Raw genomic sequence first — 16758 nt, 5'->3', positions numbered from 1 at the left:
CAAGAGGACCTTTTGCCACTATCCACATTGGTTGGTAGGCGGGCATGGCGGACTTTAAAGAAGAAGAAATTTTTATATCTCGGCTATATTGGTAGATTTAAGACATTGTTTAATACCGGACTGAGTGTGATTTGTCCTCTTCTTAATTCTCTATGTTGTGGTATGGGAAAGATTGTTCTACTTAGTTAGTAGTATGTTGCTTTTGTTTTTTGACTTATTAAGGTTTCAGTACTGATGTGCTCCGTCACAAATACGTATCCCTCCGCCATCTCTGTAACCATCCTGGGAAGAGTTCCCAGGACGTTTACAGAATCTCTTCCATGAATCTCTGGCATTGTACTGATTATTCTGTGTGGGAGGCATTTTAATTATTATTATTATTTGTCACCTCCAGGGAGTCCAAAGACTCATCGAGGGAGGGCATCCACTCTACAACTCTGCTTCCACCACTCACAATTCACTAACTGACCGCAACCTCACCAACGCCATCTACCGCCGACCGCTACCGCCACTAGTATTTCCACAGACAATCACAAATATCCATGCCCACGGCGGGATTCGAACCCGCAGCCTCTTGACTGGAGAGCGGACACGCTAACCACTTAGCGTGTAGCATTTCTGTAGGAATGCTATGTGGATGCTGTGGCATATCCGTGATAGGATTTAATGTTTGCTGTTTCTGCGGTCTTCGCTCTGTTTATAATTGTTTTTAAGTGGATATTGAGTATACCTAGGCCTCCGGCTTCGCTAACCACTCGGCCAACCACGCCGGCATATTTGCCTTCTTTCAGATCTCAATTTCAATTGAAATTGTCAACAAAACTAGATCAATAGTAGCACGTATACCCTCCCTCCCTCCTTCCTTCTACCACATATAAAATACCAGTGCTTTGGCTCAAAATGAAATGAAATAATGATATTGAATACTTTAACCTGCTTTCAGATAATCAGATTTCACACTGTCCCGACCATAACAAATGCGGGACCCAACTGGGATCATTTGGATGGTGGCCCCTAATACGTAATTATAGTATCGGGAATATATGCTATATAATATTAAAAATTAAATTATGTTTATTGAATTAATAATTTTTAAAAAAATAATAATGAAGAAATTTTTCTTGCTTGTTTGTTTGAATTAACATTCATTCAAATATTTCATTTTAAATGTTTGATCGAATGTTAATTGAGTACATGAGGTTTGCTGATTAATCGATGTATCATTAAAAAGTTGCTTATTTCATAAAAGCAAGCCGAGCACTATTTATTTCCGTGACTATGCAATATCCTACCAGTCACATTCACAATATATTCTTTATTGCCTAAAAGAAAAAAATCACCGTATTCCACTGCTGTATTAGGTACTAGAAACACTCGCAAAGTATGACATTATGGCAATTACTGATGTGGATGCTGTGGCAGGCTATTAATAGCATGCAATATTCATGCGAAAAAAATGCTCCATCATGACCGGGGCTTCATTATTAAAGCAGCAGTAAGTAGTACAGTAATATAAATCAAGATATATCCGGGGATGTAGGCAGTGACCGTTATGGTAAATAGCATTTGTTGCATTTAAACGCTTATCAGGTCGTATAATACAGTAGCACAGCTGATGCATATTAATGACAAGAAGGAAAATTTTGATGACACATTTGACTATATCCTCTATGACATTCAGTGATGTTCTTTTATTTTGCTTGATGTGTTCCCTCTACAGGAAGATGAAAAAAGCGTACTTTGAATAAGCTATGCAAAGACAGGAATTTAAAATATATATTACTTCACTCCCCCCCCGTTTAAAAGCTTTGAAAAACTATTTGAATAATATTCTTTTTATATATTAATATTCCATGAGATATGAATCTGCACTCAGCAAGACTGTCGCCGGTACTTTCAAAAAGTGCAATATCATTGCGACCTGGGCAACCGTGTTCATGAATATTAATTAAGCATTCGCTTATTGCAATCAGGACATGCAAACGCTTTTCCTACACAGTTTAGGAATAAAATGTACGGTTACCATCTGGTGAAATGCATTTAGTCTATAGCTGACTTTATGGACCTGTAATAAATTTGTTCTAACAGAAATTTAATTCAGATGTCTATTCATAAAGAATATATACATAATATGAACAGTTTAAATCTAAACTTAGAATTCAGAAATAATAAACCAGAGAAACTCCAAAGATCCATGTGTCAGGTTTCTTATTATGAACATTGGAAAATATTAGGAGTTCTTTGTGAAATCGTGCATTCGTTTAATTTGTGGCGTTCGTCTAGTAATGTCATTTATTACCAAAACTCTCCTACCTAGTAATTTATCTGGCCTGTTTTTTCTCTCTTTAAAATATGTATTAAGTATTGAATTCTGTCCTGAATCTTTAGTATTAATTTTCTCCTCTTCCTCATTGCTTCTTTTTATCATAATTGAATATATAATTTTCTGCATACTTTCTAACAGTTACATCCTTAATCTCTACAAGATAACAAGCTTTCTTCCCCAATGGAGGTTTTTTTTTTTTTTTTTTTTTTTTTTTTTTAAGAATTCGAAATCTTGAAGTTGATCAACATACCTCGGAGGTGGTATCTTTAGGTAATTATGAATTTAAGAAGAAAAGAAAAAGAGGGAGGAGGAGAAGAAGAGATGGAATACAAGGGATTTAAGAAGGAATGGATGTCCCTACTCAAGTAAGTCTGGGATTCTGGTTAGACAGATTTACTGAAATTCTGTTGTTTCAATATGAATCTTACCGATGAACGGTTGTAAACCCAAATTTATTTAGTACCATTGGTAGGTTAAGGATTTAATTAATCCGGGAATCTGCTCAAGAAACGAAACGTGAAAGACCTCTTTCAATCCATTATAGTCCGTCCTCCCGTAACTGAGATAGCAGTCTCTCACCTTCTAACCTAAAGCCTGACAGACATAAACGAATATGATTGAAATGCTTACAAAAAAAAAAGTTCTCTCCTCATCTCAGTTTTTTTTGTTCAGTTGAACCACTTGGGATTGAGGACGAACACGAGAATATGTCCATGAGATTCAGGTTTAGTTTTAAACAATTTCTGTTGAAAAAATTTGGCAAAACGATTCGATGTATAGTAATAATTCGACAGTGTTTGTATGGAATTGAACGAAATTTAGGATTTAGGATCTCTGTTAAGAATTGTCAGATTATTTCAGTCGGAACAGTGGCAAAATTAGGCAATTTTGCAATATATATGGTAATTAGAATTAAAGTATCCCTGTTTAAGACCTGGTGGAGCGCCATCCAATGATCCAAATGCTGCAAATACTGTGCAAGAATACATTGGGCGTCATGCAGAAACGATATCTGAGAAAGAAAAAAAGCAGTTCGATAATCCACCACCTGGGGCGTTGTAAACACCAAATGCATGGAATTTGCACATCACGCAACTCGGCAGGTGCCAGGAGGGTTTAAAAAGATGGACGCGGTTTTTTCCCCTTCATTCTGATTATTAATCCCATCCACAGTCATGGCACTAGCCTTGACCCGACATGCTTCACTCGACCTAAATAATTACAATGATGTTGCTGCACTCCGCGAATTTCGTTGCCTGAACAAATGTTGACAAGGTTCACTATCTCCATGTGCTCTGTGACGAATAATTGGTCGTTTTGATGAAACGGGATCGCTTGGAATTAGACCTGACAGAAGTCGCAAACCAATCAGTTTACAACAAGTGAATTAAGTTGCTACTGCCGTTGTGGAGCAGGCTACGAATAACATCGTTGGTTCCTGCAGTGCACGTACTGTATACACACGGATATGCCTTACAAAACTGTCTGGAAAATGCTACGAAAGACTCTGACACAGAAGTAGCGCCAGCAGGAGTTTGAAAGTCGAGTGACATTAGCTTTAACACTCCTTGCTCGAGTGGATTTGGAAGCTGCATGGCCGTGGATGAGATGAGGCTCACTTTCACCTGAACGGAGCTGTGAATATCACAATTGCCGGGTATGGGCTACGCAAAACCCGCATGCAATTCAATAAATTCCTTTGTATTCACCCAAAGTTACTGTCTGGTGCGGGTTTACAGCTCGTTTATCATTGAACCATTCTCCTTTGAGGACATTTGCCAGTCGGGTCTGTGATCTGCTCAGTTACTGCCAACAGGTATCACGATATGATAAACAATTTTATTGTGCCACATCTACAGCAGCGCCTGTGCATGAATTCGATCATTTTCATGAAGGATGGGGTCTCTCCGAACATCGGTCGATCCGTATAGGAGGTTCTTCAAGAACGTTTCACGGAAGCCAAAGTGAAAACACCCGTGCGTTTCCCACTGAATGGGCGTTTCGTTCATCTGATCTGATCGCCTGTAACTTCTGGTTCTGGGGATTTCTCAAATACAGGGTTTATCGGGATCATCCTGATAAGTTATCAGGGTGATAACTTATCAGGATGATCCCGATGAAAGACATCATAACGCAGCATGTGCGCAACATCAGTTTTGACCAGCTGCGTTCTGCTTGAACACATTGTGCAAAGAATGCAGTTTGTGCCATACTGTGAAGGGCAGCACATTGAAAAGTACATCTCTTGAATGCATGATGGAAGTGAATAAAAATGTGTTATTTATGCTTGTGTCACTTTTCTCCTTCTTACACACAGAAAAATTGCTATATCTACATTCGGTACATCATACAGCACCACTGTTGGTGAATTTTGGAACTACTTTTGTTTTCTCAGATATCGCTTCCGCATGACGCACAATATATTCCTGCAAAACTTTGCAGGAATATATTGTGCGTCAATATATTCCTGCAAAATATATTTGGATCACTGGGTGATGCTCCACAAGGCCTTAAACAGGGATACTTTAATTTTGATTGCCCTGTATGTACAGTAAATAAACGTAAAACAGAGAGGAGTTTCATAAATAGAACTATAACATTTTGCGACTCTTTTTTTTTTTTTTTTTTAGAAAGTACGATCACACGATAGCCGTCTCTAAATACCATGCAAATCTATCATGGGCATCATGGCTAAACCTGTGTTCATTTGATTTTGTGGTTGTGCAGGTATTTTCGTTTTTCAATCAGCCTTAGGTTCAACATTGAATGATGAAAGCTTTTTTTTTTGGGGGGGGGGGTTAGTAAATCGACTATATATATATATTATTTATTTATTATTTTGACATTGAATTCCATTGAGCAAATGGAATTCAAATTAAGTTAGCATTTAGAATCACTGTTCAAATTTGTTGAGTCGCTTCAAATGGACTGTTATTTTAATGGCAAATCTAACTAAAAGAAAAAAATATGCTGCCAGTAAATTACAATTTCAATATATATTATCAAAACTAACGCTATTTAACTATTTTAGTGATGTCACAAATAAACCATTTTATGATTGTCTACAATAATGGTTTGTTATTATTACCCCTGATGGCTTTGTTAAGGTTTCTAAACTTAAAAAAACGCATCAGAGGTGTGGAAAGACATAATATAGTTCAAAGCTCATGTTGAATGAGCTGTGAACATTTTACAGTGACTTCACTGCATAATTCAGAAGGATTAGCAAGTCATATTCGAAATGATTGGAGAACAGCTCTCATCGTACCAATTTAGAAAAAGAAAGGAAAAGAAATGAAATTGAATATAAGCAGTATAAAGTTGGTTCCTTGATTCCGGTATGTTTTATGTAAAGCTATTTGAAACTAAAAGTGGTAAAACTATATTTTTACTTTAAGCAGTAGAGAAATCATAGAAGAGCAGAATTATACGTTGTAAATAAGATATACTGTAGATGTTAACAGGCTAGAAAATTTAAGAATCTTCATGAAGATGATGTGAAGTTAAAGCTGGTGGAAAGGAATTGTAAAACATTTTTATTATTGAATGCAATAGTAATACATTAATAATAATAATCAATACGCATTAGTAATAGTAATTAGTGCATAATAAATAATACGCATTAGTAATAGTAATTTTTTATGTGAACGCACCCACCCATGTAGAGGTTGGTCAACCTATAGTATACTATTACCATGGATGGGTAGTAATGATAATAACAGTAATTAGTAATAATAATTAAGACACGTTATTAATAACACTTTCCTTAATAACTACCATGGAAAGTATCGTTAAACCTGATGTCAAAATAAGAGATATCAAGCTGTGGTTTCTTTATTCTCTACAGATGATATCATCTGCTTAAGAAGAATTCGATATACTCATTAGCCAAATTAAAATTAAATAACTTTTGTAACACGTTTAGCATAAAAATAATCAAAAGCTCAAAACTATGAAAATCGGCAAAATCGAACACATCGAAAAAATAAAGATAAAATGTTAACTGTTAGAAAACTAGTTATTCTATCACATTTCAATTTCTTCAACACAGTTGTAGATGTAAAGATGGCTACTTAAATATAGAAATTGATCCTAAATAAATTTATATGAACCATAATAGTAATCAATTAAAATGCAAAAAGAGCATTATACAAGGCAATGTTCAAACCATATTGAATTTATGATCTGAGAACTGGATTAGAGATTAAAATTGATTAGACTGAAAACAACAGCAATTAGGGGAGCAAATTTAGAAGAGTGAAAGATAACATCAGTAAGAGAATCGTGTTAAAAATGAAGAGATGAGAAAGGAACGGAACAGTATTAATATTTCAGAATGCACAAGCAAAGCGAATCTAAAGTGGTGTGGTCACTTAAACAGATTTGGAAATGAAAGATTAGCAAACCAAATGTCTGAAGCAAAAGTGGAATAAAAGATCTTCGTCATTGTTCGTGGAGGAAGACCAAGATCTACATGGATTGATTATTTTAGGAATACCCGGGAAATGTAAAAGCCGACCACATTTGCAGACCTGATAAATGATGGAAAAGTTTGAGAGACAACTTATCAATTAATCTGAATAATGAAACCATAGCTATCTTACCGCGAAACTGTAGAATCCGGAAAACTGAGAGCTATTGGGGCCAGATGAAGATTTATAGATTCCAGTCAAAAATTCTGAAGGTTTAAAAGGGACTAACCTTTGGAGTCCAAAAATCGTAATTAGACCAGAGACATTTTCAACATCTCTTGAGATTGCATTAATATACTAGGAATTGATGACGACAACAAGATAGCACGGTACTGTAAATATTGTATTTATGATCATAAAATTTCCGAACATGATTAATCCACTAAATTGTACACAATTGGATTATTTATTTATTTATTTCTTCTATGTTCAAATAAGACAACTCTTATAGCCAATAATTTTGTAAGAAATATTAAATCTGCCAGTGGTCCGATTTGAACACAAATAAAAGCAAAGAATAGTAGAAAAGATATTTTTATCCATCAGTAATTCATAAAAATTGCTATACACAGTTTCATGAATACGCAGTTGCAACAGCGGTCCTTCTAGGAAAAGCCGATTACTGGAAAAGACACTCCAACAAAAAACTCAAAATGTTAACTCAAACGACCAGTCTCACTGAAATGTGCTTTAGCCGCATAATTTACTATAGGAAAGTAAATTGCCTGGAACTGTGAAATTATCTTAGAACTCTGTACATGAAGCGTGACTTTGCTGTTCATTCGAGGTCACGAAATATCCTACTAACGTGCACTCAAGCTGCACAGGAAGGCGTAAGAAAAAATCTTTCGGAACTAATAGTAAGAGGAAGCCATCGCTATGTTTGCCTTTTGTTGTAAACTCTCAATCCTATCATAGTCGACATTTTGTGTTCTGTAAAAAAGAGTGACAATAAAGAAACAGAGTTGATTAGATAGTTTGTTACTATTCATAATGTGGTATTCACAACAGTTTTTTTTTTTTAACTAGCAGGAGCAATTATGTTACGAAAACACCCATTTTGGGTCTGTTGTGGGTTATAGACTCTTAAAGTTTAAGACTTAAACTGATAAGGTAAGTGACAACTCGTGATCGGCAGTCAAGAAAAATTCGCTCCTACTATCATGCAGCAAAAGGTTTTGTTTCGTAACGTAAGTATCAGATGCTTCCTCATTATGATTATTTGTTCATCATGGCTTCGCTTGCAAAAGCAAATGTTCTTCATTCTTACTTTTCTGTTTATTAAGAAGATACGTCTTATCAGTTTATTGTAGAGAGTACTTCTGAATAAAATTTTCAGATCACACAAATTATCATCTACCTAAAAAGTAATTGCAACAACTCAATTCCAGAAATAAATTACAGTGATCCTAATTCTATCTCCGATCGTATCCATTTTACTTTTAATAGTCAGTTCTGATTCATCACTTTCTTTTTTTTTTGTATGTTATGAAAATTAATTTTCAAATCAACATTGAAAGCAAAGGGAACCCTCGTACCTCTTTCTTAAAAAAAAAAAAAAAAAAAAAAAAAACTAGTAAAAAGTGATTGACCCATTCTTATTAGTTAAATTAAGAACACTTCCGATGGATTATTTCTGTTATAAAGTTCGAAAATGTGTGGGCCTGACTTGATATTGTATTATATATATTATACTGTGTATCTTCCCTTAATGCATAGCATCCCACATGTCCGCAAGGAGATGTGTTTTGCATTATGGGAGATACTAAGGAAAGTGATCAGATTTATTCCACCTTTACCACGAGTTGCCTCAGACCTGAAAATACTTCAGGAGCAAACTTGACTTATTTTCTTGTTTGCTCTTGGGGAAAAAAAAGGATTAAAACCAAATTTATAAAATTGCTTGATATCTTTAAAGTAGTATTGCTCTCCCTTCCATCTGCTTCAGACAGGTTGGGTCTCCTCCTAATGAGGAGTCAAGGCGAAAATAATGCAGTCGGTACGCCATTCCTCTGCTGCATCCCTATTGGAGGTATTCATGACTGTATATATATATATATATATATATAGGCATGGATGTTTGTGACGCTCTCCAAAATACCTCCCGAAATGGGAGAGGCCTTCAGTGGGTAGCAAGGTAAAAGAGGGAAAGAGGAAGATGAGATGAGATGCATATAAATGCCATATATATATTCCCCCAGAAGAGGCAAACAGGCGTCTGTGAACACACGCACACACACACACACACACACACACACACACACATATATATATATATATATATATATATTCTTTCTAGTGTTTTTATCCAGCAGGTACATGGTTTGCTATTACATACTGCAACTTTTAGCAACTCCAACCGGCTTGTCGCTGGGGTGGGGGGGGGGGGAGAGAATGTATTTTATGGTTGTAGATATGTGTGTGTGTGTTCACGAGACGCCTGTTTGCCTGTTCTGGGGGAATATATATATATATATATATGCATCTCATCTTCCTTTTTCCCTCTTTTACCTTGCGGTGGCGAGGGTTAGTTAATCATCAGACCTCAAACCGTTCTCAGGATAAGGTGATCAGCCCTACGCCCCGGTGTATCTTATGTCCGTAATGTTGAATTCTCAAGGCCGGTTTGCCTGCTTTGCAGGATGAAAAACCCCAGGATAAACTGGGGGAAAAACTCTACTGTCCACGCCCAAGACCGGTTAACTTGGTTACGGTTGAGGAAGATCCTTCAGCTCCTCACGTCACCGACGGGAATCGACCCTTCTACTTCTGTGTCTTAATTACATATAGTGCATCGTATACATAGTATCCCATCTGTTACCTTCCGAACTTCAAAATATTAAAACACTTGCGAATATCGATAGTTACAGAAGGTAAACTTGATTTTCGGTGGACAAAGAGTTTGCAGTTTTACTTAGCGAGAAGTCATATTCCTAAATTCCTAAGAACAGTGACTGTTCCGTAACATTTTCCTGTCTAATGAAAACGAAACTTTGTGTGTGTGTGTGTGTGTGTGTGTGTGTGTGTGTGTGTGTGTGTGTGTGTGTGTGTGTGTGTGTGTGTGTGTGTGTGTGTGTGTGTGTGTGTGTGTGTGTGTGTGTGTGTGTGTGTGTAGAATAATTACATCTGACATATTTCTGACGACGAGACATTTGTCCTTGGGTTTGTATCCCATCTAAGACTCGTTATAACGGCATTTCAACTGAAGGTGGGTAAACTAATATCATACATCAATAGAAGAGTTCCCCCCCCCCTCCTATAAATTTTAATTTTTTCTCTCGCAAAAGAGGTAAATTAGATAGAAAATGTATGCAATATGCAACATAAGTAGATGCTACAAAACGTGCATACGTTACTTGCTTCATAATCTTAGTACTTCAGCCGTAATTCCAATAAACGAAACCAATTTGGCGCTTCTAAGAAAACATGATGAATTTAAATTGTCTAACGTGCTACGTGTATGTTTCTTATGATTTTATAAGTAGTTCTATGGGGTGAAAAGTTTTTTTTTTTTTTTTACTCTCCGGCATTGCAGTAATATAACCTGTTCAGTCAACCTTCTCTCTGAGGACATCGCGAAGAAATGAGATGGTACCTAACTGGAATTCAGTTTGTTGATCTTCTCAGCCGGGCTGACCTATTTTAGTGTTTCTTTTCTCTTGTCCCGGATTTTATCTCATGTATTTCCTTCTGTTTTTGCTACTCCCTACAGGATCACCTTTTATTTAGGACAACTCTCCTCGGTTACATCACTAGAATGCAACAAGAACGCCTCTTGACAAAATAAAGTCTGAACTACCACATTGTACTAACGGAGGTCAATAACATGCAGGATTGGAAACACCTTTACTTCACCACACACATACTGTTTGAACATTCTCTGAAATACCGTTGGCGACTACTGTTGAACACGGATCAAGTGAGCGGGTTTCCTTCATCATACATGTGGAGTGACGGCTCCACGTTTGGCATGTGACTGGCACGCTGCAGCACATGTTGCGCCCGCTTGCCCTGCTGTTTGATGCATAAGACGGCAGCTTTCCCACGGACTGCTTCCCCCCCCCCACCCGTTGTCACCCTTCTCGCCTTTACTTCCTTTCCTCTGCCCACTCACTGGCCCGCACGGAGCGAATCGTCGGCCGAGTGTTTAGGAACATCATGTGTCAGTACGGTTCAGTATGCTTCTTACGAACTCTGCGAACGGGCGGCTAACGGATGAACTCTGTTAATGTGATGCTTAGTTAAGGAATCGCATGTTTGTTGTTATTCCACAACTGCAAGACAGTGCTAAAACGTAATGAAGGAGACTGCACACCGGAAATTGCTCCTGGGTATGAAGGGTTGTTCTCGTCATCGGCATAAGGGTAAGAGTGACTTTAGTGTGATTGCTCACTACTGTATAAGAAATGAAAGTATTAGAAACATCTCTCGATTTTGATAACTTGTAAGGCATACAAATATGGCTGGTAGTTGTTGTCGCGAAATTAATTATCGCGATATATGCGTGGATGCACTTTTATACAGCGACCAAAAACTTGGCTAACTCAAGTATTGTCAAAACTTAATGCAATGAATCGTTTTCGGAATTAGATTGCATTTATAACTGCACTGAGCAATATTTTTAATATTTTATAATGACAATCCTTTAATGGAATACTATGCAGTATTAGAATGTTTAATTGAAAAGTTTAGTATAACAGTCTATATTTAAAAAATACAGGAGAGGCAGAACTAACGTTCCTTTGTAAATTTCGGTAACCCTATGAATTTTGTATGCTGTCAGATTGGCTGTTTTCTAAACTGATTAAATTCACCTTAGAAAACCTTAATTAATTGAATCCTTTCAGAGAGCACGTCTTTTCTCTTAATTTTTAATGTCTCAAATGCTATTTATTTATTTAATGTGTGTGCGTGTGTCTCCCAGCTAAGGAAGATTGTAAACCTGTAGTATATTAGTACCATAAGTAATCAGCTTTTTTTTTAAAAAAAAATATTCATTATTTCTATATTAATATAAATTATATATTTATTATTTATATAATCCGGAAACCCAGCTCTATAGATCAACATTAGTTATTTTCAAGCCGCTTTAGGCCTGCGATATGCGTCTCACAGCAGAAGACGAAATTCATCTCTCACCTAAGAAAAGAAATCTCTTTCCACGCAGGATTCGAACCCGGAACGTGTTGGATGGAGAGTCAACATCCAGGTTAACCACTCAGCTCATCAGGCTAGGGAATTCTATTGATGATTTCAACAGGTAATCCTTTGAAGACCTTTGACTGCCTAGTAGCCATTTTCTTCTGTAACACAGAAATCAAAGCAAGCACTTGATGGAATCCCGTTTAGTATGGTTAGTTTGTCCTTCAGATACTTAAGATATATTTTGAAATACAAACTTATGGGATAACAGGTGTTAGGGAATATGCCGCCCCTAAATTCAAAAAAATAAATGAAATAATTAAAAAAAAAGTCTCATTTCATGCTTGAGACACAATTCTGCCTGTTTTTGTCCTCTCCAAACTTACTGCTCCTAGACATTGCCTTAGTTGCGTAAATACTTGCGACAAGCTGACTTATGGTCATCAAAAAAGAGTGCAAATCTCTTTTGTCAGGATATGCCTAGAAAAAAAAAAATGTTATCAAAATATCTCTTTGTATTTATTTACTGTATTTTGAATGTGTATATTTAAATCTCAATCTCAGCACCGTAAATTTAAATATCCTCACTGCAGCTATTCTTCTAAATAGTGTTGACGGCGCTGTTTTTACTGCATCAGCGAATATGAAACGATCATAGTGTGTTGTAAGAGCTGCTGTAATAACGCGGATGATCTGCATTGTTTGTTTTCATGCAACTGCAGTTACGTTGATAAATATACAAATAGACTCACACGTGCAAGGATGTGAAAGGCTGTCGACACGTCCACTGTTGTAAATATTTTGATTTGTAAAATAAGCTATAAACGGTGTGAAGCTAATTAATATTCGTTTCACCCCCATTAATGATGAAAAAATCCACTTTCATAATCCCACTGAAATGCGCTCAAATGATTTTTGTCAGTGTGAAAGTTAGGGAAATTGCAACATCACCTTTCGTATGGCAACTTAAACTTTGATATCATTAATAAGTTCACACGTTTTATAATATTTAACAAAATTTTGAGTTCCAACATCCGGAAACCCTGCTTTAAAGACGAAGCATGGAACCTTTTTCAAGCCACTTTAGGCCTTCAATAAGCGCTTGTTGTCACACTGGGTGATGAAAATCATCTGTCATCTAAAGACATCCACAAACCTCCCACGGTAGGAATTCGAACACAGCCTGTTGGTTGGAAAGCAGAAGAGCTCTCCAGTCCAGCCCACATTGGCAAATAAATAAGTTGTAGTCGAGACTGGTATCATTGAAATGATTATCGTGAAATAGTACAATAGCAACAACAAAAATAACAACTTAGGGGGGGGGGGGGATGATTGCATTACTGGTAATTGATCACTACACGCAAGTCTCAATGCAACAGTTCTTTCATATCGCAGCAAAGATGCGGTTTCATTCCATCCCCTTAATATTTTCCCGCTTCGAATAGCATAAATATAATCCGAACAATAATTGAGGCGAAGTGCTTTCCGCTCCCATGCAGGACTAATTGTTTAAAACAGTCTTTACTTTTATACCAGGTGGTCAATAAGACCGGTTTACGAATCCCACCAATAAGCGCATAATTTGCAGCCGTTCTTGCCCTGTGTATAGTACTTTTTTTTCCTTCATAAAAAATATAGCTGCCGTTTAAAAAAAAAAAAAAGTTTCTTTTACAACTCAGAAATACGAGTAGATCTAATATAAAATCTTGACATGATGTCAATTGCTATCCCAAATCGCGAACCCACTTTGGGAGAACTGCTGTCGCGCATGGAAAATTATATGTACTTTACGTTAAAGTGTGTAATTGTTTTACACAAGATATAATAGAATTATATCTTGTGTAAAATTACACTAAGCTAAAATTACTAGTTTGACACGTGCGACTTAGTAATGACGATGTGTGGCAACAGATTTTCCATCCCGTCGTTTATGCTCATTTTAAGATATATTTGAAATGGCATTGAATAATCACGTGGACATTACGCCGTAAATGCTCTCTCTGAATCAAGTGAACAGTTCATAACTTTTTTTAATTAATTTATTTATTTACTGTTTTAATAACAAGCTCACTGAAACATCGTTGCATTTACCGCTCTTTCCTTATCCACCGATCAAGGTCACGGACCCAGATTCGACCCTTTTCTGGGATGGAGGAATCTATGCAAAATTGTCATCTTCGTAATCTTAGAAAGATATATTTATTTCAACTGAACGGGAATTAATCAGTCTCGTGCATGTGACGGGACTTTTTTCTTTGAAAACTGGGTCTTATGTTTCCTCAAAACGATTTAAAATCGGAGCACACACGCATTGAATTGATATGATGTGCGCGCCTCATAACTTTAGTTGCTTTGGTGCAATTCAGCCAGATCACAAACTCGCGTAATTTGAATCTGTTCATGATAACTGAGCAAATATATTAAATGAAAGATTAAATTTAAGTTGTAAATGATTTTCCTCACTTGATATGAGTATCATCTTACTTATTAGAGGCCTGGAGTAGTTGGTCTATGTTTGGTCTCCAGAGTGTGGTTTCCTATTGAATTCCTAGCACGCTAAATTCTATTGGGTAGTAACTTATTTCGGAAGTGGAACTATAAAGAATAAAATAAAAATAAAATGAGTAGCCTGCATAGTTCTTGAAAAACTAGCAAGTTGACAAAAATAGAGGAAGTAGCCATGTGAGAGTCTGTTGTCCCTGTACGATGTCCGCTGTTTCGTTGTTTTCGTTTGATTAAAAGACGTCTACGTGGTTGAGTGCTTTCGCTACGCCAAAGGCTCTCAAACAGTTTTTTAAGCAGGATTGAGTTAGCTTATCTCAGACACAGGCTGATTTTTTTTTATAATCTGGTAGCTTAGGGAATTTTTTAACAGTAAAAACAGGCAAACCGATCTTAAAATTCTCTTGTATAGACATAAGAGATTATATGTATCGGACTGTCCTAGCCTGACACCTTTTGGTACTGATCACGTTTGGTGTAAACTGGTGCAAGCAGGATTCTGCCTAATCCGTGTAGTCAAGAAACAAAAAGAAAAAAAAAAATCTTGAAAATGCGCGTAATATAATCCAGTACCAATTTCTACATATAATAAAGTGAAAGCCCTTCTTTAGAGATTTCCCAATGCAGGCGAATTACACACACACACACAGACATCTAACGTCAGTCCTGCTTATAAGTCAGTTTGTTCTATAGAAAGCTTATATTTATATATTTAGAAAGCATATATTTAGTTGTTATCACATTGGAAGGATTAAGAATGATGACAAGATGTTGATTTATATTCCTCCGTATGTTCTAGGGAACACGTGTCAGATAGTACAAGATTCTTCAACCACAATTATGAATGCATTTTAACAGCTGCTGCTGAGTTTTGTTCCTTGCATCACGAGAACTCGTGCGCAGCTTTTGTCTCAAACCCATTACTGTTGCTTAACGACCTCGATTCTGACGAAAAGACAGGAATTTGTTCTTACAAATCTAACTTTTGAATGTGATTCTTTGCTGTTCTTGAACAACCATGAATATAAACTTAGCAATGTGAATTATAAAACAATAGCTACGAATAACTCATTAATGGATGTTATACGCTAGTTATGTATGAAATTTCGAAATATTTAAGTACGTATCATACTATTACCTGCACGAGTGCACACAAAAATGAATAATTGACCCATGTATTGCTTCATGTTTTTCTAAAGTCTTCATGATAAGCTCTCTTCAGGGATTAAAAAAAAAAATAATAAGAGGCTTTGCTGAAATAGTTGTTCATAGCGTTTGGTAAGCGCAGAGTTGTCACTCGATGAAGCAGGACGCCTCCTGTCATACTGTATATTCGGGATTGGTATTTGACAATGGTTATTGGAAAAGCAGTTCCTGTATAAATCCGAGCACTTAAAATTATTTTAAAATAAATGGATTTAAGGGAAAATTACTTATAAATCTGTATGCAGTCATGTTATATTTCTGTTAACGATAATATTTACCCCACCCAAAATTCAGAATACTTTTTTATTCATAATAAAACTGTCATATTTATTTATATTTCTCTGTGATGGATCGGTAAATGGTCTGTTAAAATTCAAATTCAAAAACAGATTTATTCTAAAAAGTGTTATTATCGTTACTTTTCAGTTTCCAGCAACAGTAGATGGTCATTCTTGGGTATATATATATATATCATGCATATCGACCCACAGTCAGTTTCTTATGATTTTTTTTTTTTTTTTCATTTATAAGCTTAGCACTTACTGATTTCGTTAATATTGTTTGGGATGTTATGAATCTTTTTAAATATGAAAATGTTAAATATACGTGTACTGTTGCATTTCAACCAGAGAATAAACATATCTTACCAGTTATTTAGTTTCACCGTGAAAATAAATTAACTGTTGGCGTGAAAATATTGGTACCGCCGACGATGTGTCCACGTCTATTCCATAACAAGATACCAAGGTCGCTAATTACTCCCTTATTAAGCGGAGAAAGTTTGTCTTTATTAAATGTATTTCACGCTCGTAATTCTATAATTACTCTTATGTATGAACTATGAAACGAACAAAAAAAAAAAAAACTATTTTGTTTAAGGGCCACAGTGATGAAATTGCTACTGCTGCAGCGTCCTCGACCGAGCAGAGCCCAAGGTCTTTGTCCAACGTGTGACAGGCGGCCCACGTGCACTTCCGCTGTCGAAGAAAACACATGTGCGCGTGTTTTCTCGAACAGCATGCCGAGGTCTCAAGAGAGAGCCACAATGATCCCACATGGTGTCGACTCCACCTCGGTGCCTAGAAGTGCGGAACACATCAATTATTCCTG

General features: G+C 36.4%; 1 protein-coding gene and 1 long non-coding RNA gene across 4 annotated transcripts in view; one reads left to right on the top strand and one right to left on the bottom strand.

The window, feature by feature from the left end:
* Positions 1-16758, top strand: part of LOC150104296 (uncharacterized) — a 273534-nt gene that overhangs the window by 63713 nt on the left and 193063 nt on the right. For 2 of the 3 annotated variants that reach the window (XM_090396904.1, XM_090396902.1), the window contains exon 1: positions 10986-11162. The exons of the other annotated variant lie outside the window; for it this stretch is intronic. In XM_090396904.1, coding sequence (XP_090253030.1) covers positions 11096-11162 — 67 coding nt within the window. In that variant the 5' untranslated portion in view covers positions 10986-11095. Of the gene's footprint in view, positions 1-10985; positions 11163-16758 lie in introns of those variants that run through there. 3 annotated transcript variants of the gene reach the window in all.
* LOC150104297 (uncharacterized) overlaps positions 11866-16758 on the bottom strand; it is a 31383-nt gene continuing 26490 nt past the window's right edge. The window contains exon 2 of the long non-coding RNA XR_016548689.1: positions 11866-12420. This is a non-coding gene — a long non-coding RNA (uncharacterized LOC150104297). The remainder of the gene's footprint in view (positions 12421-16758) is intronic.

The sequence above is a fragment of the Typopeltis vanoorti genome, chromosome 8 (assembly GCF_054136105.1).
Source record: "Typopeltis vanoorti isolate ZY-2024b chromosome 8, IOZ_Tvanoo_1.0, whole genome shotgun sequence".
Classification (NCBI taxonomy): Eukaryota; Metazoa; Arthropoda; class Arachnida; order Uropygi; family Thelyphonidae; genus Typopeltis; species Typopeltis vanoorti.
Note: the sequence above shows the minus strand (reverse complement) of the source record. Positions and strands in the feature narration are given on the sequence as shown.